At 49.0% G+C, this 23,067-nt stretch overlaps 1 protein-coding gene and 1 long non-coding RNA gene across 5 annotated transcripts; one reads left to right on the top strand and one right to left on the bottom strand.

The window, feature by feature from the left end:
* Positions 1-2,665: 2,665 nt before the first annotated feature.
* LOC310835879 lies at positions 2,666-5,093 on the bottom strand. Its single transcript, XR_014559754.1, has 3 exons — positions 4,960-5,093; positions 3,456-3,615; positions 2,666-3,329 (listed from the first exon to the last, which is right to left on the bottom strand). It is a non-coding gene; the product is annotated as an uncharacterized lncRNA (long non-coding RNA).
* A 9-nt stretch (positions 5,094-5,102) lies between these two features.
* On the top strand, positions 5,103-21,994 carry LOC310835661 (armadillo repeat-containing protein 6-like). Of its 4 annotated transcripts, none has more exons than XM_083720554.1 (8): positions 5,103-5,126; positions 7,490-7,616; positions 7,749-7,831; positions 8,732-9,302; positions 14,982-15,127; positions 15,761-15,892; positions 17,347-17,484; positions 20,953-21,994. In XM_083720554.1, the coding sequence occupies exons 2-8, from the start codon at positions 7,496-7,498 to the stop codon at positions 21,163-21,165; spliced, it is 1,404 nt and encodes a 467-aa protein (XP_083576680.1). In that variant the 5' UTR covers positions 5,103-5,126; positions 7,490-7,495; the 3' UTR covers positions 21,166-21,994. The 4 variants fall into 4 exon arrangements, with proteins under 4 accessions (XP_083576680.1, XP_083576678.1, XP_083576679.1 ...); XM_083720552.1 differs by lacking the exon at positions 5,103-5,126 and adding an exon at positions 5,343-5,468; XM_083720553.1 differs by lacking the exon at positions 5,103-5,126 and adding an exon at positions 5,509-5,572.
* The last annotated feature ends 1,073 nt before the right edge of the window (positions 21,995-23,067 follow it).

Below are 23,067 nucleotides of genomic sequence, written 5' to 3'. Positions count from 1 at the left end.
GCAACCTCTTCCTGTGTTTTTTTTATTTTCCTTTCTGTCTCCTAGGACATAAAAGGCTGCTGAGACGGCAAACCATGAAGGAGGCTGGAGGGGCACAACCTTTGGAGATTGTGGTAGGTTAATTCCATGGGGAATCCATTCCCCACATGTGCAGGGAGGTCATGGCGCTGACCTGCGTGAAACAGGGCTGGGTTGGGGGGGTTGCAGTCCCGTCTCGCCCCAGCCCCTCGCCCCCCTCCTTCCAAGCCAGGGGTCAGGCACCCAGGCAGGAGCAGGCTGGCAGCCTGTGGTGACGTGGGCATGGGCAGCCTGGCAGGGGTGCTTATTCTGCCCCCCTAGAGAGTACAATGTCCTTCTTCCTTTGCAGGGCCGTGGTTTGGGGAACCAGCAGCAGCCCAGCGGTGCAGGGAAACCCAGCAAAATCCGGAGGTATGTTGTGACCTTGTGTGGCAGGGGAAGTGTTTCCCAGTGATCTTGGGGGTGGAGGAGGAAGGCCTGATTTAGAGATCCCTATAGTTTTATGGAGAGGGTTTCTCTGTGGTCCAGGCAGGGCCCTAGCTAGGGGGTGGTGAGATGGCCAGGGGCGCAGGTGAGGGGTGGGGCACAAAATTGCCTCACAAAGATGTCCAGAAATATGTCTAAGTATATAGATGATAATTATAAATATTAACATCTATATATTTATCTGGAACTCCTCCAAGCAATCAGTCAAGAGGTGATACAATTGAATGAGTTGTTTATCCAGTCATTAAAAAAAAACATTCCCTTAGGTTGCTTTTGGTTCAGCATTTATCTTGTAAGTTATCTGTTTGCATGAGTTTCCTGCTGAACAGGAGGCCTACTCCTCCTGAGGGCCAGGGACCCCATAGCAGCCCTCCCTCGCCTCTGCAAGTCTGGTTTTATTTTTCTTCATTCAGCTGCCAGACAACCCAGCACCCTGGCCCCTGTTTGCCAGCTGATGTCACAAAGTGCTGCTTTGCAAGCAAGCCTCATAATGCCCTGCAAGGGGGATGCCTGTCAGGACAGTGAGAGTTGGTAGAGAAAGATGGATTCTCCAGGTAGGAGGCCTAGAGGAGATGAGTGGCAATATTATTATTGTGAGGTGATGCTATTACAATTCCAAAGGGAATGTCAAGCAGGGAGGGAGGGGGAAGAGAGAGAGTGGAATTCTGGTGGAGACGGAAGATGGAAGGAGGCTTGGAAAGGGAGTTTGAAGGGGGGCAGGGGAGAGTCAGTTGAGAGCGGTGGGTTCTAGAAGGGGGCACGAGGGGGGGGGCTGAAGCTGAGCTGGACACAGCCGCCATCGCTCTGAGCATGTGGCCGTTCAATGCCAAAGGAAGGGGGTCTCTCCCCACTTGGCGGCAAGAGGATTCCATTAATTCAGGTGAGCCATGGAGCCAGGGCTTGGCTTTGGAGTATTCAGGAAAGGCGCCTAGCAGGCTTCAACTTGCATGGGGCAGGAGCCTGGTGAAATTATTTTCCTATTATTTCTTTGCACCATCGCTGCACATGACCCTTCATCGAAAGGGTCCTGCCCCGAGGGGCTTACAATCTTTAATAGGACACATGGAGGGAACAGGGAAAGGTTGAGGTCCAGGCTGGATCCTGAGTCTAGGTCTCTGAATTTAGACTTTGGGATTCCCGGACATTTCCCACCTGTAACCTCTTCCTCTGTTTTTTATTTTCCTTTCTGTCTCGTAGGACATAAAAGGCTCCTGAGACGCCAAACCATGAAGGAGGCTGGAGTGAATCAACCATTGGAGTTTGTGGTAATTCCATGGGGAATCCATTCCCCACATGTGCAAGGAGGTCATGGTGCTGACCTGAGTGAAACAGGGCTGGGTTGGGGGGTTGCAGTCCTGTCTTGCCCCAGCTCCTCCTTAGAAGCAGCAGCACAGCCGCCATCGCTATGAGCATGTGACCGTTCAATGCCGAAAGAAGGGGTCTCTCCCCACTTGGCAGCAAGAGGATTCCCTTTATTCAGGTGAGCCATGGAGCCATTCAGGTGAGCCATGCAACCTCTTCCTGTGTTTTTTATTTTCCTTTCTGTCTCCTAGGACATAAAAGGCTGCTGATGTTGTGACCTTGTGTGGCCGGGGAAGTGTTTCCCAGTGATATTGGGGGTGGAGGAGAAAGGCCTGATTTAGAGATCCCTATAGTTTTATGGAGAGGGTTTCTCCAAGCAATCAGTCAATTGAATGAGTGGTTTATCCGGTCATTAAAAAAAAAAGAGAGAGATTTCTCTTAGGTTGCTTTTGGTTCAGTATTTATCTTGTAAGTTATCTGTTTGCATGCGTTTCCAGGTGAACAAGGAGGAGTACCTCTCCTGCGGGCCGGCGACCCCACAGTAGCCCTCCCTTGCCTATCATGGCAGGGAAGTGCAAAAAAAAGAAGAAACCTCTTTGAAGGTCAGATGAGCAGGACCAGCACTCTCTGCCCAGCCCAGAAAGGAGGCGGGAGCCATCAATGTTTGTTCTGACAGCCTGGAGGCTGCTGGAGATGCGAAGGTAGGATGCGGGGTGAGTTCGGATTCTGAGAGGTGCCCAGCAGGGCTCATAGCACAATGGCAGTGGCCTTTCTGCTCTAGAACCAGGCCTTTGGCTAATTAAACAATGCATGGCCTTTTAAACATGCTTGTGGAATGGGAGGTTGGCTTATGGATTCGTTTTTGTTTTTAATGTGTATGCTGTTTTTTTATTTTGTCTTTTTATGCTGCAAGCCTCCCTGAGAGCTTCTGATGAAGGACGGCATACAAATTAATCGATTGACTGATTAATGATCATGGCAGTTTCCCAGAATCTGGAGGTGAATTGTCAGGCTAGAAATGGAAAGCGGGAAAAGGAGTCCCAAGACCCCCTTCGTGCCTTGGCCTGTGTTCCCTCATCGCCAGAACCAGCACCAGCAGGGCGCAAGCAGAGAGGATGCTGCTCTGCACGCAGCTGAGGCGGTGGATTCACCAACACAGCAGCTGCATGCACCCAGAGGCACTTTGAGGATGAGGAAACACCACTGCTTCCCCGGCCACTACCCCAGCACCAGCAGCCACCGGGTTTTCCAAAGAGCACCGCCACCAGTGCAACCAAGCACCAGCAGAGGGGCGCAAGCAGAACCGAGGCCGCTGGGCAGGCGGAGACGGGGGAACTGAGCGAGGCGCGAGGGGGTCGGGCAGGGCTCTGATGGTCGCCCAGGGGCATGTCCTTGCCACCGCCACACAAGTAAGTCTTGTGGGGCTCTGATGGGGTACCAGGAGTCTCCTTGACGGGGGTGCGGCTCTGAGCAGATGACCCCCGCTGGGGATTCTTTTTCCCACCTTCCTTCGCTGATCTGACCTGTGAGAAAAGAAAACAATTCACCATCAGTGCTGGGAAGAGGGCGGAGACTTCCCAGAATCCCCTGCAACCTGGCCTGACCCTGCAAGGCCGGCCTTTGTCTTCGCTCCTCTGTCCGCCACACACCTCCTTGAGGCATCCAGAGTCTCCCAAGGTGTCGCTCTTGTAGGTTTCATGGTCTAAGCTCAGGGACGGTCCGAGTCAGTGTCTCTCTGGGGGTCAAGGCGTTTCTTCCCATTTGGGCTCCTCCTGCACACATCCTTGGTGTTGCCGATATCCATTGAAACTTCAATAACAAAACATAAAGGCCACCAAATTAAAATTATTTTAAAAACAGGTAACAAATCCTAAAAGCAATCAGCGGCCCTCCAAACAACTTCAGAATTGCCAGGGACAGGGCTTTCAACTCCCAAATATCTTGTTTAAACAGGGATACCTTTAAATTTCTCATGGAAGCTAATAGCGAGGGAGTCGGATGCACCTCACGAGTGAGGGCATCTCACAAACGGGAAGCCACTGCCTTCTCTTGGGCTACCACCAACCGGGCACCCTGGCAGCCTTGTGTCAACCTTGTAGATGCAGGGTTGCGTGGGCAGAGGACTTCTGCCCACAAATGGGGCATCTTCTACCCTGGCCAGGCTAAACATGTCCACTCCCTTCCAACCTTTCTTCATCGGACTGTTCCCCACCCGTTCCAGTTTGTCCCTACCCTCCTTTAAAGTGTGGGACCCTCAACTGGGCACATTCCCACTGATGTTCAAGGAAATCACACCTGGCCTAGCAGGCCTCTCATTCCAGGCACCGTTTTGGAAGGAAGCAGCACTTTCTCTGTTTTTTAAAAGGTTTTTTTTTACCAATATGGTAAGTTCTAGACAAAAACGAATGTGTGACTGATTGTGTATCACATCCTCTTTCTGGAGATTCCTGCTTTAGCCGGCCAGTCGAAGCCGGTCCAGGATTGTGGCCACTGTCGCCTGCTGAATGCTTCCGGGAGCCTCAGATGAGAGCGGAGTGCAGGGTGGGGACCAAAGGTGGACACACGACCCCAGAAGGAGCACGACATCTCTCCCCCCCCCCCCCGAGACTGTCGCTCCCTAAAACGCCACAGGTGACTGGCACCTACAGACATGACTATAGCAACACCAAGTATATTCTATCATCTCCCCTCAAAAATAAAAAAGCCCTCCCTGCCTGCCTGCCTCCTCCCAGTACAGATAGCTTCGGGGTGAATATTTTTGGGTTGCTCTCTGCGGTGACCCGAAGTAATGGAGCGCGTCACTTCCGGGTTTCTCCGCTCGCGCATGCGCAGACACTCAAAACGAATCGCCGAATCGCGACACGCGCGGATGCACAGACCCGGGTTGCGTTGGCTTCTGGATGCGAACGGGGTTTCCGGAACGGATCCCTTTTGTATCCAGAGGTGCCCCTCGACAAGGTTTTATCAGTTTAATCCAAATAAACCACGTCCCAACCTGGCAATTCTAAAACACGGTTTCCAAACTCAATTTTAGAAAGTGAAAATATTTAACATATGAAAGCACTACCTGCCACAGAAAGAAGAAGCCCAGGGCCGGGAAACTCTTCGCCCGTCCGCATCCAGAAGGAGGGTTTTCGGGGGTTGCCAACTTACCAGCCTCTTCCTGGCACTTTCAATCGGGGCGCTCTCCAACTGGCGCATGCGCACAAGGCCGAGTTTGGCTCCCGGCTTCTCTGCGCACGCGCCGAGCCTTCCTGCGCTTTCTTCCCGGCAAAAGGCGCCGCGAAGGCCGGTGGCGCTTTCCGCGCAGGCGCAGTAAGGTGCGTGGTAAATGGACGGAGGCCTCCCGCCTGGGTAGAGGAGGACGAGCGGCCTCTGCGGCGGATTAGAGGCTAATGAGGCCATTCCTGACGGAAGGCTGAGCGAGCTCGACGCGCCCCGAGTTCGGGTTTCCTCACGGCCAGCGGCGGGGCTATGGGCAGGCGCAGGCGCAGTACACTGGCGCCTCGACGCGCACGCGCAGCGCCGTTAGGCTAGCCGTTTCACCCTTTCTGCTACGGCAGCCGCGTGGAGACAAACTTGCGCAGCGCCAGGCGCGCTCACGACCCTCGCTGCCAATGCGGAGTCTTTGACGGGACGGCGAGCGCCGAGGGACACGTCAGGTGAAGTGATGCAATAATGGAATCTGGCGCTCTGCACATGCTCAGAGCCCCGGTGTCCCCCCCCCCAGTCAGGGGCGGAAGCCGTTGGTGGTGGGGGTCAGGAGGTGGGGCGGGCTCGCCTGCACTCTGCGGATGCTCAGAGGCACAGCTGCCTCTCAGGCTGCGTCTTCGGGGCTGGAGGAGGACTGGAGACCCGCCTCAGTCTGCCTTTTGGTATTCAGGTTGTGCTTCGGGGCTCGTAACCAAATAAGGATAAGAATAATGATAATAACAGATAATAATATTTGAGCCCTTGGAGGCATCTCAGCTCCAGGGGGTTGGGGAAGCAGCTGGTTATCTCACCACCTTTGAGCCCGGCTCTCAGCCCAGTTTCTAAGACTGGGGGCCTGCTGCCAGTCACGGTAGACTGACGTTTATAATAAACTAAAAATAATATTTTTATTTTTATTATTTTTGGCGTGCTCTGGTCCATGGGGTCACGAAGAGTCGGACACGACTGAATGACTAAACAACAACAACAAACAAAATACTAATAATAAACTAAAAGGAGGCATTCTGATCAATCCTTCTGTATGTTATTTCACCCCCCCTCTACTCCCCTGCACCAGTGCTGAGCCCTGACCTTGACTTTTAAAAAATAAATTAGTTAATCATTTTTGTGTTTTTTATACTACTGTTCATTGCAAATCTTCCAGAGACCGACAGATCTTTAAAAATAAAATTAATGCAAAATAATCCAAATATCATAAAACAATGAACAAAAGGCAACATGGCCAGCAGGCTACATTTTAAATTGCCATTCAAAAGCTATGGGAGCACATACAGTACGATAAAACCTTCTATTAGCAGCAAGGGGAAAACAGATCAACTTTTTAAAAGGTCTGAAAAACCTCAGGCTGCAGATCTTCTGAAAAGGAAATTCATAGGGGATATTCAGGCAGGATGCAGCATTTGGAAAGGGAGGATTTTATTTTTCAGATCTGTGCTGCTGATTATCCTTCCCGCCTTCTCCATGAAAGAATGTCTTGTTCATGCACAATCTGAAACTGATTACTCAGCAGAAAAGATCCCCCTGCGTTCCATTGGACACTTCCAGGCAGTGTTAGAAACTCAGACATGTAAGCTAACCACCAAATCGCATCTTAAACCGAGGTTACAGTTGCCAGAACCAGAACCAGAAAGACCAGGTTTGAAATCTGCACTTGGCCAGGTAGCTCACGGAATTACCTTGGGCCAGTCTTTCTCTCAGCCTAATCTACCTGGTAGGGCTGATGTGATGATAAAAAGGGAAGGGGTGGGCAGACGTTTGTATGTCACAATGAGCTCTTTGGGTTAAAAATAAGCAGAATGTCTAGTTGCCATTTTTGGACAAGACGGCTCTAAAGTCTTACTTTATGCATTGACTGTGATTGATTTTCAGTTAAACATCTGGCTAGTTCAGAGGACAACCTTGAACGAGGTTAAGAGCTTTGAGAACTTAAAGAAGAAAAGTCTTCTGATCCAGGGACAGTCCACACATCTATTGGCCTGTTCCGACCTCTTTAAACTCTTTAGCGACTGCAGCCATTGTTTAAGGACCCATTTGGCACCTAGCTTATATATCTGAGTTTCTAGCACTGACAGGGGCATAAGTGACCGCCTTGGTCAGTCTAGCTCAGTATTGTATACGCTGACCAGCGGTGGCTCTCCAGAGTTTCAGCCAATATCTCTCACAGCCCACGGAGTGGTCATCGGGGACTGAAGCTGAGGGTGTCTGCAGGCAAATTGGGTGCTCTAACCCCTCAGCTACGCTCCTCCCCTTTCTTTGGGGATCCTATACAGTATCTTTCTTTTTTAAGAAGAACACACACCACCATACGTAAACCGTTCTCTTGTGGACGCTCCTTCCTTGGAGGTTTGGAAGCCGAGGTTGGGCGGCCGGCCGTCTGTCATGGATGCTTTAGGAGAGATTCCTGCATTGCAGAGGGTTGGACTAGATGTCCCTCGGGGTACCTTCCAACTGTAAAACTCTTGTCCCGCAGGTCGGAATGGCGGCCAAGCGGATCACCCAGGAGACGTTTGACGATGTTGTGCAGGAGAACATCAGCGACCTTGGCATGGATCCGGAAGAGGCCGTGATCGAAGCCGTCCAGCAGTTTGAGTCTCAAGGTGTGGTTTTTGCGAAGACATGTTTTTAACTGGCTGGGAAGACCTGAGATGGCACAGCCTTCTCTGCTGTTCTAAGAATCCCTTCTGAGGACCCCTACTCATTGCCCCCACCGCTCCGTGTCTTTTCTCCAGGTGTTGACTTAAGCAACATAGTGAAGACAGCCCCCAATTCCGCCTCTGTGGGTGGGCAAGAGCCACAGCATGCTGTTTTGCAGGTGAGAAGGGTGCCTGGGGCCGCCCAAGAAAGGAGGAAAGTTGTTTTGGGAAGGGGTCGTGGCCCAGTGGCACCACAAGGACCTCAGGCTGAATCCTGGGCATCCTGAAGTTGGGCTGGGAATGTTCCCTCTACAGTGGCACCTCTAGTAGCGGAATTAATCCGTTTCGGGGTGCCGTTTGCACCGAAAAGTCCGCAAGTAGAGCGCCTCTTCTGCGCATGCACGGGTGGCAAACCCAGAAGTAAACACTTCTGGGTTTGCCACATTCGTATGCTGGAAGTCCGTAAGAAGAGCGGAACGCAACACGAGGTACGACTGTATTCCTATTTAAACCAGGGCTTTAATCAAAACCATGAGCACTAGAATCTTGGTTTATTTCTTAGGAAAGGAGCCCATCTCAGTGGGTAGGCAGCACCTGTTCTGTAATACTGAGCTCAATGGTCTGACTCCGTGTTAAGTAGGTACGGAAGGGCCCTAAGCATCAGAAGGTCAAATATATAAACCAGGCTTACAGTCGGCAGAATGGAATGCCTACTTGCCATTTGGGGGCCAGACGGCTCGAAGGTCATCTTTTTTAATAGGGCTTTTGGGTTCCTGAAATTCATTCTGATTGTGCCGATAAAATGGAGTTCTACAGGATGGGGTATGTGTGTGTGAAAATAGCCCAAACCCAGGGACCCCCAGGCAGGCACCTCCAGGTGGTGGAAACGCCAGGCGCCTTCCTGGCACCCAGCCATCTTCACCTAGCCAGGTGCAAAAGGTATCGCGATGTTATAAACCAGCCCCGTCCTTATATCAGCCATTGTGATCTACCGGTGTGTCGCAATGCGTAGCTGGCGATTTCCCGCGATGTTGAAAACCCGCTATCGCCCAGCCCTACTCACTCCTTTCCTTCCGCAGACGCTGGACTCAGTGCAGAAGGCAGTTGCTGATGGCGACTCAGGCGCGGTGGACGAGCTGCTGGTGAGCTTTGCGGAGCAGTGCCGGCAGGAGATGGCCGTCCGCTACTTGGCGGGCCAGAAGGGCGCTTATCCTGCTGTGCTGGCCGCCTGCCGCCTGGCTTGTGAGGAAGGCTGCTCCCTCCTCAAAGCCCTCCGCGCCCTCTCCGCCCTCCTGGACGGCCAGCCCGACTTCCTCGATGCCCCCGGGCAGGAGCTGCTCCTGCGGGTCTTGCGGGAGCGGCAGGACGATGGCGACCTGACCCTGGCCGCCATCCGCTGCGTCCGGCAGGCGTCCCTCAAGCACGAGCAGAACCGGCAGGACCTGGTGAAAGGCGGCGTCCTCTCCCTGCTGGTGGGGGCCGTTGTCCGCCATGGGGACCGGGCCGATGTGGTCCGGGAGGCCTGCGCGGGGCTGCGCTTCATGACCTTCGACGACGATATCCGGGTGCCCTTTGGCCACGCCCACGAGCACGCCAAGATGATCGTGACGGAGCACGGCGGACTGAGGGTCCTCATCGAAGCCGCCAAAGGTAGGAGCATTGCCCCTTCCTCCCCACCCAGGGGAATGCAAGGAGAGCCCTTCTGGATCAGGCCAGAGGGAGTGGGGGAATTCGACTCTAGCGTTACCGGAGGCAAGACCTCCCTCTCTGTCTTTCCAACGACAATCAAAGACAACCAAGAAGCGGTTTGGGTTGTTGTCGGCTTTTTGCCAAATCCTTTTTATTGATTTTCCAGACTCAACGCCATTTCCCCCAAAATAGGTTTCCCACACTCCACTCAAGGTTTCCTCTTGTTGCTGCTTTGTTTCCCGGGTTGTTTCCAATGCTCATTCCATTAAACTTGCTTGTTCTAAACCATCGGCTCTCTGCTTGCCAATTCCTGCACGTACGATATTTTAACATTTGCAATATTGAGAATTGACTTTGTAGCCTTATTGGAGTTCACCGATTGGGTCTGCGTTGCTCCGGGACAGGAGGAAGGAAGTCAAAATGACACCAAGGTTGGTTCAAAGAAAGAGTTTATTCTGCTCTCCGGATAGCAGACGGCACCTGCGTGGTGAGTCCACAGCAAGTACAAAGAAATGACAGGTTTCATGCAGTTTATATATCCTCCAGGCACCCTCTCACTCCTCCCCTAGGAGCCCAACCACGTCGGCGTACGTACACAGGTTGACATCACATATGTTCCTGCACTGCTACTCTCAACCATAAAAGGATCCTCCTTCCTAGGAGGAGCTGTAATTTCGCAGATGTCTAAAGAGAGTTTGAGGCCTGATATGATGACAACAAAGGAAAATAAAGACTTGATGTGGAAAGTCTGGCCTGAATTGGAGATTGAGAAATGGAGAGATCTTCTTATGAAGAGATCTGAAGACCTAAGGATTACAAATTTCATTAAGGTGGAAGTTAGAGCTTTGGGGATTTTTGGACTTGAAAAGAGCAAGAAACAAGATTTGGAACACCCCATAGGCTCTACTTTTAAGAATGGAGGTCTGGCTGGAAGAAACATGGATCCTGTTGGGCCGGAGCTTCTCCGAGATTTGGTGTTCAATATTAAGGACTATCCAAAAGACCGGCAGAGAGGAACTGAGAGAGAATTAAGAGCCTCGGACGTGAGATCTCCAGGCTGATAGTAGATCAAGACTGATGGACACTTGTTGGGGGCTGAAACCGGGAAAGGGGGGTGGTGTTTGGGAATCCAAAGGGTTCATAATTACAATTTAATGTGTTTTTATTTTGTTTTTTAATAGTATGAAAATTGGGAAATTCGTGGAAGGGAATCTTGGTCGATCTTAGAAAAAATGTTTTAAGAATAAGAATTGATGGATAAGTTGATGTTTAAGTTTGGATAAGGTAGAATTGGATTTTAAAATGAATTAAATTAAATGAAAATAAGGTTAGCAAAAATAAATTGAGGAAAGGGAGGAAGGAGAAAAAGTAAAATAATAATATGTTAAGATAAATTATTAAGTTAAATTTGAGAAATAAGTAATAAGGATTTGCTGAGCTAACAATTTGAATTGGAATACAAGAAGGGGAGGTGTGAGGAGGTCTGAGAAATAAGTCAAAAGAAATTAAGCAATTGAAATTTTATGTGTTTTTTAACTGTTTTTTAAGTTTTGTTTTGTTTTGTATGTTTGTTATTTTTTGTTTATTTTTGTTTTTGTTTTATTGTGGAAAAAGCGAATAAATATTCCTGTACTTCTTTTTTTTTTTTTTAAATATATTTTATTAAGGGTTTTCTTGTTTTACAGTGTAAGTGTAATGCCTCGTGTATTTTTTTTTCCCCGTGTAACATTTTTACAAATCCATTTCATTTGTTGAGGCATTAGGAGGAGAAGAAAAAAGAAAAAAGAAGAAGAAGAAAGGAGGGTGGAAGGAGGGGAGATGGATGGGGGTGGGGTGGGGTAGCGGTGTTTCTATTATGCTTAATGTATGTAGTTTGGTGTCAGCGTGCTTGTGTTGTTCACTTGTGTTCCTTTGGTGGTGAGAGAGGTTGGGGTTGGCCTAGGATGTGATTGTTTGTTTGTGATTGGCTGTGGTGATCTTTGTTTTCGTGTGTGAGTGAGGTGGGTGGGTGTTTTGGGTCAAGTTAGCCATATTGATTTGTATGCTGTTGGTGGATTATTGTCATTGTCCTGTTGGGCTGTGTATGTGATAAAGGGGAGCCATACCGGGGTGAAGGTGTCTTCTTCTGTTTGTCCCCGTGTCAGTTTCAGTTTGTTAGTTAATTTTTCTAGTAGGGCTGTTTCCCATACTATTTGGTACCATTGGTCTATGCTTACTCCTGACAGGTCTCTCCAGTGTCTGGTTATGGTGTTTCTGGCTGCTGAAAGTAGGTGGGTTATGAGTTCTTTGTGGAGTAAATGGGCATTGTTGTCTTGGAAGATGTTTAGTAGGGCCAATTCTGGGGTGAAGTCTAATACTTGCTTTGTTATTTTACATATTTCTTGTATGGCTGTTGTCCAGAATAGTTGGATTTTGGGACACTCCCACCACATGTGGAGGTATGTGCCTGTGGAGGTGCACCCTCTCCAGCATTTTGGTGAGGTTCCTGGGTGTATTAGCGCTAGTTTCCTTGGTGTTAGGTACCACCTGTAGGTGAGTTTCAGTGTGAGTTCTTTTCTTTTTGTTGATATGGATTTAAAGGGGGGTTTAGACCACATTCTGGTCCATTGAGTGGGGTTAATCTCATAGCCTATGTCATTCTCCCATTGTTTTTTGATTGCGTCTAGGGGATTTGCGGGATTTTGGAGTAGTATTTTGTATATTGCGGATACCGTCCCTTTACCATTTCCCTTTGTTGTTAGGAGGAGGTTTTCAAAGGTTGTCAGGGGCCTAGTTGCTGCTGATTTTACTGTTGGGTTGTTTAAGAGGGCATGTAGTTGGTGTTGTGTTAACCAGGGCATTTGGGTGTCTTCTAGTTTGTCTTGTATTTCTTGTGTTGACAAGGGTTTGTTATTTTTATAAAAGTCTATTAGGCGATATAAGCCTTTGGTTCGCCAGGCTTTTATCTGGAGGTTTTGTGCTGCATGGTGGAATAATGGGTGGTACGCCAGGGGGATTAGTGGGGATGGGGTTGGGGATAGTTTACCTATTTGTGTTTTCCATGCTTTGAGCATGGTCTGTGTGTACCTGTTAAGTGTTGTGGGAATTTTCTTTAGTTTGTTTGGGAGGAGTGGGTATGTTGTGGTGCAGGTGTTTTCAATTGTGTCCCTCTCTAGGTGTACCCATTGTTTTGTCTCATCTTCTAGTATATATGGGATTATATGGCGTATTTGGTTGGCATTGTAATATGCTTCTATGTTGGGGATTCCCCATCCTCCTTCTGAGGTGGGGAGGTGCAGGTATTTGGGGCTTATTCTTGGTTTTTTATGTGAGAAGATGAAAGAGTGTAGTTTTCTCTGCCAACTGCGGAGTTGGGTTGAGGGGATCCAGATTGGGAGGGTTTGGAATAGGTAGGTTAGTTTTGGGAGTGTGATCATTTTGATCATGGCTATTTTGTCTGAGAGAGTGAAATTCGTGTTATTCCATCTCTTTAGGTCTTTGTTAATTTGCCGCCACAGGGGCTTGTAGTTGTGGAGGTACAATTTGTTGAGGTTTCTGGTTATTTGTACCCCTAGGTATCTGAACTTGGTGTGGCAGAGTTTTATTTTGGTGACCTTCGTGAGCTCTTTTTGGGTGTGAGGAGGGGTGTTGAAGCACATAGCTTCTGACTTTGTAAAATTTACCTGTAGGCCCGACACCATTGCAAATTTGTTGAGTTCTCAGATTAGGGAGGTTGCTGTGCTTATGGGGTCTGGTGTTGTCACCATTAGGTCATCTGCAAAGAGCCCTAATTTATAGGTTCTGCCTTTTATTTCCACTCCCTTGATGTCTGTGGCTGCTCGGATGCGGATTGCTAAAGGTTCCAGAGCCAGGATAAATAAGAAGGGAGACAGTGGGCATCCTTGTTTCGTGCCTCTTTGGATAGCTATAGTATTAGAATCCATATTGTTAATTCTGCATTTTGCTGAGGCTTGGGAGTATATTTGTTTGAGGATTTGTAGGAAGTTGGGGCCAAATTTCATGTTAGTTAGTACTGCTAATATGTATTTCCACTCTAAGCAATCAAAGGCTTTGAGGATGTCTAGGGACATAATTGTCAATGGGAGTTTCGTTGCCTTGCTGTGTTCGATCAGGTTCAGTAGTTTCCTGATGGGGTCTGTTATATTGCGGCCAGGGACAAAGCCAGTCTGGTCTGGGGCTATTAACTTGTGTAGGGAGATTTTTAGGCGGTTGGCCAAGATTGATGTGAATATCTTGTAGTCTTGGTTTATTAATGAGATTGGGCGGTATGATTCTACTTTGAGGCTGTCTTTTAGTGGTTTTGGGATGGAGACTATTTTGGAGTGGGTCCAGGTTTTGGGGATGGGGCCCCCTTTTATGATGTCGTTGAATAGGCGGGTCATGTAGGGCATCAAGGGTTCCTTGAATTTCCTATAGAATTCTGCTGTGAAGCCGTCTGGGCCTGGCGCTTTGTGTGGTTTCAGGTTTTTGAGGACCACATCTATTTCCTCTGGGGTGATAGGGCTGTCCATGAATTCCTGTTCCTCATCAGTTAGGGTAGGCATGGTCAGTCCTGCTAGAAATGTTCTGATTTCCTTCTCTGGTGGGTTATGGGAGGTGTATAGGTTGGAGTAGAATTTTGCAAATTCTGAGGTTATTTCTTCAGGGATATTCCTGTACTTCTGACCATAAAAGGATATTCCTGTTCCTACTCCTATCTTGGAGCAAGAGGTCACTCCTTCCGAGAACATGCTCTGGCGTTAGTCCCAGACTTGGGTCTCTGCGTCATTTGTGGTCAGAACATAAGATATATCTGTGTGTGTTCTACTGGTAAAGTCAAGGCCAGTCTTGCCGTCAAACTGATAAGGGAGAGAGCTGTGTTCTTGTTTTGCATTTGCTCAACGGCTAAAGTTTATGCATTTTAGCTAAGGAGAAATGGGGATTTTGGTGCAGTTTAAAAAGTGTCTGCACAGTCAGTTTTAGGGTTTGGGAAACCCATTCCTTCAACTTCATGACAGAAGTACTGTTCTTGGGAGACAGAGGGCAGGCAGGTGTGGGGGACTCCCTGGTCCTGAATGGGGCAGCTGTGTTGGTGTTGACCCTGAAAGACCTAAACGGCCTTGGCCCAGTATACCTGAAGGAGCGTCTCCACCCCCATTGTTCTGCCCGGACACTGAGATCTAGCGCTGAGGGCCTTCTGGCGGTTCCCTCACTGCGAGAAGCCAAGTTAACGGGGAACCAGGCAGAAGGCCTTCTCAGTAGTGGCACCCGCCCAGTCGAACACCCTCCCATCAGATGTCAAGGAAATAAACAACTATCAGACGTTTAGATGACATCTGAAGGCAGCCCTGTTTAGGGAAGTTTTTAATGACTTCTGCTTGTTGTATTTTTAATCTTTTTTGGAAGCCGCCCAGAGTGGCTGGGGAAACCCAGCCAGATGGGCCAGGTATAAATAATAATTTCTTATTCTTACTCTTATTCTTATCTACAAGTGAGGTTGCTCCACAAATTATCAAATCCTCAATGAATCAGTAATTGTTGTTTTTCAAATTCCTTATCTTTCCTTCTGCATGTATGAAGCCCAAAAGCTCACTTTTACTTTTCACAATCCAGGTACGATTCACAAATCATCTCGCTTTCTCTTCCTCCTTCTCTTCTCAGCCTTCCCCGACGACTGCAGCGTCCTGAGGGAGATCTGTGCCACTCTGGGGCGCCTCTCTGTCCGGAACGAGTTCTGCCAGGAGATTGTGGACCTGGGCGGTTTAAACTTCATGGTGGCGCTGCTGGCCGACTGCATTGACCACCAGGTACTACGAATGTAGGTAGCTGCCATGTCAGATCACTGTGTCTGTCCAACCCAGTAGTGCCTACTCTGACTGGTAGCGGCACTCCAGGCAGGAGTGTTCTTATATTGCAAACTGCCCTGTGATCTTCAGATGGAGGGCGGTATAGAAATCTTCGTCATCATCTTGGAAAGGAGTTGAAATAATAATAATAATAAATGCCCATTAGCATCTTAGAAACCAACTAAGTTTCTTCTGGGTATAAGCTTTTGTGTGCATGCACACTTCTTCAGATCCACCTGAGTTGGTCTCTAAGGTGTTGCTGGACAGTGTTTTATTCCGACTGCATCAGACCACCTGCCTGAATCTAGACTCCTGGGAAGCAGACGCTCTGCCTTGAAGCTACAGCCGCTCCCCTAAAAAAGAGAATATATTTGTTTTTCCAGTATCTTAGTGTTTGCTTCTCCACCCCAGATCCAAACTTTAGCTGACTTGGTGGGCTGGCCGTCTGTCCTGGATGCTGGAGCCGGGATTCCTGCATTGCAGCGGGTGGGACTAGAGGACCCCCAGGCTCCCTTCCAACTCTGCGACCGTGAGGCTTTCTTTCCAAACCTGTTCTCACGCCTTGGGTCTTTGCCCTTCCGCTGCGGATTGTAGGACCTGGTGAAGCAGGTGATGAGCGCCATCCAGGCGATCGCGGGCAACGACGACGTGAAGGACGCCATCGTCAATGCTGGAGGGACAGACCTCATCGTGCTGGCCATGACTCGGCACCTCGGCAGCCCTTTGGTGAGTGGGTGTCCGTAGAGGAAGTTTCCATTTATTGGCTGGTCTGTTGCATTTATCCCGCCTCTTCCTCCTAGCAGCTTAAAGCAGTGTTAGGTCGTTCACCTCTACAGGTGTAACCCTCATGACCACGATGTGAGGGGGTTAGACTGAGAGGTCCCAACCAGCCCACCTTGTCATGGGGAGTGGGCTTGCACGTTCCTATGACCCTTGTGAGCGCAGCCGTCAGGAGTCTCGTACTCCATGCAGGGTCACCCAAGGCAGTAAGGTCAAAGGGGAGGAGCTAGACAAAGCATGATCCCAGAAGTCCTCAACGGCAGAACAGGCAGAAGATAACAAGCGGTGTGTGACAACAGCTGGTCATGTTGTGCAGATGCCTGATCATCGTCCTCCAAAGCAACTACTCTATTCTGCACTTTAAAAAATGGAAAGCGTAATGCTGGTGGTCAACAAAAGAGGTTTAAAGACTCTCTCAAGGTAAATCTTTTAAAATGTAGTATAAACACAGACAACTGGGAAACACTGGCCTGCGAGCGCTCCAGTTGGAGAACAGCCTTTCCCAAAGGTGTCATGGGCTTTGAAGACGCTTGAACTCAGGACAAAAGGGAGAAACATGCTAAGAGGAAGGCACGCTTGACAAACCCTCACCATGATCAACTCTTGCCCAGAAACCTACAGTATGTCCCCACTGTGGAAGGACGCGTGGATCCAGAATTGGCCTCCACAGTAACTTACGAACTCACATTTAAAACTGTGTTTATGGAAGACAATCTTACTCGAGTATGAGTGATCACTAAAGAAGAGGAAGAAGAAGAAGAGTCACCCAGTGAGCTTCATGGCTTAATTGGGAGGGGTCTCTTGGGTCCTATACTGACCCTCTAACCCAGAGGTTTTCAACATTTTTGAGTCCACGACTCCCTTGACCAACTACATTCTTTCTGCGGCACCCCTGTGGGGCTCACTCCTTTCCTGGTGAACCATCAGCCCCTCATCTCTTTTTGAGCACTTTCCCTTGTTGTGTGTTCCCTCAGCCTCCTCTCCTCTCCCCACTTCTTGGGAGTCTTCTAGGCAGCTACAGCTGACATCCCTGGTCTCTGAGCTGCCCCCCGCTGCCCCAAAGAGAGATGCCTCCCAGAGGCCCCTTTCCCCTGGGAAGCCTTATAGCCGGGCTGCTGCAACAAACAGCTGTGCAAGCCTTTGGGAGGCAGCGGTGCAAGAGGGCATCAGAGGAGGGAGGGAACCCCTGATCATCCTTCAAGGCACCCCAGGGTGCCAAGGCACACTGGTTGAAAACCACTGCTTTAACCACTACACCACATTGGCTCGCCTTGGTTGCTCCCAGTTCCTTTCCTTTACTGTACGATAAAATGCCAAAGTGGCGTCAAGCTTGCTATATAATAAAAATGCAAGTGTGTCGTCAGTTGGTTGAACATGGCTGCCTGCGTTTCCGCCCTCAGGTGTGTGAGCAGAGTTGTGCGGCCTTGTGCATGCTGGCGCTGCGGAAGCCCGAGAACTGCCGGGTCATCATGGAAGGGGGCGGGGCCTTGGCAGCGCTGCAGGCCATGAAGATGCACCCCAAGGAAGCTGGCGTGCAGGTAACAATTTTGCGCTGTAAGAGACCCACCCTCTGCCCTGGCATAACCACAATTGCCTCTGAAGGTATCAAGCCTGGGAAACCACAAGGGTATAAGATGGGCTGCGCCTGGTGTTGGAACTACTGTTTCTGGGGGACGGGGGGCAGGCAGGTGTGGGGGACTCCCTGGTCCTGAATGGGGTAACTGCCCCCCGAAGGACCAGGTGCACAGCCTGGGAGTCATTTTCGACTCACAGCTGTCCATGGAGGCGCAGGTCAATTCTGTGTCCAGGGCGGCTGTCTCCCAGCTCCACCTGGTACGCAGGATGAGACCCTCCCTTCCCACAGACTGTCTGGCCAGAGTGATGCATGCTCCGTTTATTTCCTACTTGGACTACTGCAATGCGCTCTATGTGGGGCTACCTTTGAAGGTGACTCGGAAACTACAACTAATCCAGAATGTGGCAGCTAGACTGGTGACGGGAAGTGGCCACCGAGGTCATATTACACCTGTCCTGAAAGACCTACATTGGTTCCCAGTATGTTTCTGAGCACAATTCAAAGTGTTGGTGCTGACCTTGAAAGCCCTAAACAGCCTCAGCACAGGGAACCAGGCAAAGGGCCTTCTCGGTGGTGGCACCCTCCCTGTGGAACACCCATCAGACGTCAAGGAGATAAACAACTATCTGACTTAGGCAGTCCTGTATTGGGAAGCTTTTTATGTTTGATGTTCTATTTTGTTTTTATGTGTGTTGGAAGCCACCCAAAGCGACTGGGGAAACCCAGCCAGAGAGGCGGGCATAAATAATAAAATTGTTGTTATTAGTAGTATTAGTCCTACTCAGAGAAGGCCCATTGAAATTAACATAAACATCTTAACACCATACAGGAAAACCACACAATGAATCCCTAGAGTGCAATATTATATACCTTTTTTACACACTCATGATTTTACTGGTTTTACGAACATTATAATTTCATAAATAATTTACAATTACATGAAGTGAAAACCACTTAGGAGGTGTATCAATGTTGTTTAAGGTGCCATATATTTTGGAGAGCTGTTTCTCTCCTCACCCCTTACATTTGGAAGCCTCTTAAGGTACCATAGGCAACGTCTGCATGATGGTTTCTGAGATCAAGGAGCAGTTTTCTGCCTGCGTAGGGTTTTGACTCAAGATCAAACCTCTCCATTCTGAAGGAAATCAGCCCTGAGTTTTGACTCAAGGTTCTGACTCAAGGTGGTGAGCAGAACCTTTCAAAATGGTGCTGATCTTATTCAAAAATTGCATAGTGGTCCTTGAGATCAAGGCGCAGGTTTCGGCCTACGTTCAGATACAACATTTTGAATCGAAACGGCACTGATATTTTTGCTGTTGCTTCTCAGAGTTCCCAGGCGACGCTGGGCGCTTTCTTCTGCTAACAAAGTGAGTTCAATCATTTTGGAAACTGTTGCTAAACCACCTGAATTACATCTAGCCTATTTACTCCAGGACATTGACTCTTATAGAACATTTTGTTGTTTAGTCGTGTCCGACTCTTCATGATCCCATGGACCAGAGAACGCCAGGCACCTCTGTCCTCCACTGCCTCCCGCAGTTTGGTCAAACTCATGCTGGTAACCTCGAAAACACTATCCAACCATCTCGTCCTCCGTCGTCCCCTTCTCCTTGTGCCCTCCATCTTTCCCAACATCAGGGTCTTCTCCAGGGAGTCTTCTCTTCTCATGAGGTGGCCAAAGTACTGGAGCCTCAGCTTCACGATCTGTCCTTCCAGTGAGCACTCAGGGCTGATTTCCTTCAGAATGGAGAGGCTTGATCTTCTTGCAGTCCATGGGACTCTCAAGAGTCTCCTCCAGCACCAGAATTCAAAAGCATCAATTCTTCGGCGATCAGCCTTCTTTATGGTCCAGCTCTCACTTCCATACATCACTACTGGGAAAACCATAGCTTTAACTATACGAACCTTTGTTGGCAAGGTGATGTCTCTACTTCTCAAGATGCTGTCTAGGCCTGTCATTGCCCTTCTCCCAAGAAGCAGGCGTCTTTTAATTTCGTGGCTGCTGTCACCATCTGCAGTGATCATGGAGCCCAAGAAAGTAAAATCTCTCACTGCCTCCATTTCTTCCCCTTCTATTTGCCAGGAGGTGATGGGACCAGTGGCCATGATCTTCGTTTTTTTGATGTTGAGCTTCAGACCATATTTTGCGCTCTCCTCTTTCACCCTCATTAAAAGGTTCTTTAATTCCTCCTCACTTTCTGCCATCAAGGTTGTGTCATCTGCATATCTGAGGTTGTTGATATTTCTTCCGGCAATCTTAATTCCGGCTAGGGATTCATCCAGCCCAGCCTTTTGCATGATGAATTCTGCATATAAGTTAAATAAGCAGGCAGACAAAATACAGCCTTGTCGTACTCCTTTCCCAATTTTGAACCAATCAGTTGTTCCATATCCAGTTCTAACTGTAGCTTCTTGTCCCACATAGAGATTTCTCAGGAGACAGATGAGGTGATCTGGCACTCCCATTTCTTTAAGAACTTGCCATAGTTTGCCGTGGTCGACACAGTCAAAGGCTTTTGCATAGTCAATGAAGCAGAAGTAGATGTCTTTCTGGAACTCTCTAGCTTTCTCCATAATCCAGCGCATGTTTGCAATTTGGTCTCTGGTTCCTCTGCCTCTTCTAAATCCAGCTTGCACTTCTGGGAGTTCTCGGTCCACATACTGCTTGAGCCTTCCTTGTAGAATTTTAAGCATAACCTTGCTAGCATTCTTTGGCACTGCCCTTCTTTGGGATTGGGATGTAGACTGATCTTCTCCAATCTTCTGGCCACTGCTGAGTTTTCCCAACTTGCTGGCATATTGAGTGTAGCACCTTAACAGAAGCTTCTTTTAAAAATTTAAATAGTTCAGCTGGAATATCATCACTTCCACTGGCCTTGTTATTTGCAGTGCTTTCTAAGGCCCATTTGACTTCACTCTCCAGGATGTCTGGCTCAAGGTCAGCAACCACACTACCTGGGGTTTGCGAGACATCCATATCTCTCTGGTATAATTCCTCTGTGTATTCTTGCCACCTCTTCTTGATGTCTTCTGCTTCTGTTAGGTCCTTTCCACTTTTGTCCTTTATTATGGAAATCTTTGTACGAAATGTACAAAGAACATGTATAGAAAATGTATAGAACGTTACAGGTTGCCAGATTCCTGAATTCAGTTCTTTCATATAAAAGACTTCATGGAATGCTACATGACTATTAAAAATCCAGTAAACTCTATGCACCATCTTTATATTCAAGGCCACAATACGGTACATCTAGAGATTGTATGTAATGTGAAGGAGATTATGCGTTGAAATATTTTAGTTGATATTTTAGATTGTAAAATGCTATTTTATTTATTGATTTGTTTTACCTTGTGGGCTTATAGCCGAATAAAGTATTATCTATCTGCTAACAAAGTGAATCGTTTGCCATTTTTCTCTTTCTCGGTCCAGAAACAAGCCTGCATGTTGATCCGCAACCTCGTCTCCCACACTCGGGATTTCTCCCAGCTCATTCTGGAAATGGGCGCTGAGGACTTGATCGCCGAGGCCCGGGCCGCCCACCGGACGTGCGAGGACGTGGCCAAGGCCGCCTTGAGGGACCTGGGCTGCCAGGTGGAGCTGAGGGAGCTCTGGACGGGCCAGAAGGGCAGCCTGGCGCGTTGACACCCGGAGACGCCGGGAGACGGGGGGCTGGAAGTGGTGGGGATGAGCGGAGAGCAAGATGGACTTGCAGGCGGGAATAAACGCAGCCCAAGGGAGAAGGAGGGTGTTGGCCTTGGCTGCCATTAGCTGCACAGGCCCCGGAAATTCACCGGAGCGCCGCCATTTAGTTTTCTGCGCCAAGTCTTCTGTGCAGTTTATGTTGTTATTTTAAAGATCTGCGGCTTCAAGAACTTGACTGGCCGACCCTAGAAAATGGAGTGGCGCCTGCGGAGAAAACTTCCCTTTCTATAAAAGTGGCCAAGAGCAAAAAGCAGCAACAATGGCTTGGGGGGGAGAAGGCTGGCAGGCCTCTTGTTCCATTTACAGCTGTATTTTGGCCAGGTCAGGGCTGGGCCTGGCAGGCTTCTCCACCTTCAGTTAGGCAACCACTGCTCCCTGCTGTCCTCCATTCTTCTTCCAGATGTGTGCCATCCTCTTTCCCCTGGCCATTATTTTTCCTCTTGTGTCATCATGCTGCTGGTTTAAAGCAATCCTGTGCCTGTCTCATTATTCTTCTCTATGGTTCTCATCTTTGGTCTCATGATAGTTACAAGAAAGGAGATTCCATCTAAACATTAGGAGTAACTTTCTGTTGTTGTCAAGATCCATTTGACAGTGGAATGGTCTCCTTTGGGAGGTTGCAGACTCTCCTTCCTTGGAGGTTTGGAAGCAGAGCTTGGATGGCCATCAGCTGAGATTCCGGCAGGCAGAAAGTTGGACTAGAGGACCGGGGAATCTCTTCCAACTCAACCATTCTCATTCTAGTTGGATAAAAGTTAGCTCTCTCACATCCTCCGTTTCTTTCTTTCTTTTTTTAAAAACAAGTTACAGCCCTTATGAGTGCTAAGAGATGCTTGGGAGAATCTCTCAGAAGCTGGAGCAGATTGCTGGCATTTGGGGCCTTGGTCTCAAAGCATGTTTCCAAGAACTAATTTATGCAACAGACCCTCCACGTATCCCTTTTTTCCAGGCACAGTCCCAGATTTACAGAAGCCGTCCCGGTTTCTGATTGATCCCAGAATGCCCTGCTTTTCATTAGGACAGGGGTCAGCAAGCTTTTTCAGCAGGGGGCCGGTCCACTGTCCCTCAGACCTTGTGGGGTGGCCAGACTATATTTTGGAAGGGAAAAAATGAACGAATTCCTACGCCCCACAAATAATCCAGAGATGCATTTTAAATACAAGGGCACATTCTACTCCTGTAAAAACACGCTGGTTCCCGGACCATCCGCGGGCCGGATTTAGAAGGCAATTGGGCCGGATCCGGCCCCCGGGCCTTAGTTTGCCTCCCCATGCCTTAGGATGGATGTCCTTATTTTCATGAGAGAAATGTTGGAGGGTATGATGTAAGCAGGGAGCAGCGTGAAGGAATGAGCATAAAAGATGCACGTTGAAGGCTTCAGTTTTTCTTTCTGAAGAAGCTTGTTTGGCTGAGACAGGGAGGAGCTCTCTCGATGTCACTGGACTCCGGCTTCCCTCAGCCCGGCCAGCCTTGCAGACAGTCGGGAGTGATGGGAGACTCTTCCCTGGTCCTAAGAGGAGACATTCCCTACTGGCTGCACCAGGAAGGAAAATTCCAAGAGCAGGGAATGCCTCTTAGAGCTGGGAGGGGGAACCTCCGGAGCCCCAGCGAAAGTTCCTCCAGCCAGTGGTCTGAGATGATGGGTGGGTGGGTGGCATCTGTCTGTCTCGAGAGACAATGGAGTGCGCCTCCAGGGGTGAATGGCTGTGTTGGCAGCACGGAAGTGACCTCCCCAGGGCACATGCCTGGGCAGCGTGTCTGGGGGTCCTGGGCTGCCCAGGGGACAAGACCCCCCTCTCGGCCTCACTGAGGGGTCCAAAGGAAAGCAGAGGAAGACGACTG

Source organism: Podarcis gaigeae (genome assembly GCF_964106915.1).
Source record: "Podarcis gaigeae genome assembly, chromosome: 18".
NCBI lineage: Eukaryota > Metazoa > Chordata > Lepidosauria > Squamata > Lacertidae > Podarcis > Podarcis gaigeae.
Note: the sequence above shows the minus strand (reverse complement) of the source record. Positions and strands in the feature narration are given on the sequence as shown.

Coding starts and splice junctions, on each gene's coding strand:
- LOC310835661 (XM_083720554.1), top strand. CDS start 7,496: ATGGCGGCCAAGCGGATCACCCAGGAGACGTTTGACGATGTTGTGCAG. Junction 7,832..8,731: donor CACAGCATGCTGTTTTGCAG/GTGAGAAGGGTG, acceptor TTCCTTCCGCAG/ACGCTGGACTCAGTGCAGAA. Junction 15,128..15,760: donor CCGACTGCATTGACCACCAG/GTACTACGAATG, acceptor TGCGGATTGTAG/GACCTGGTGAAGCAGGTGAT.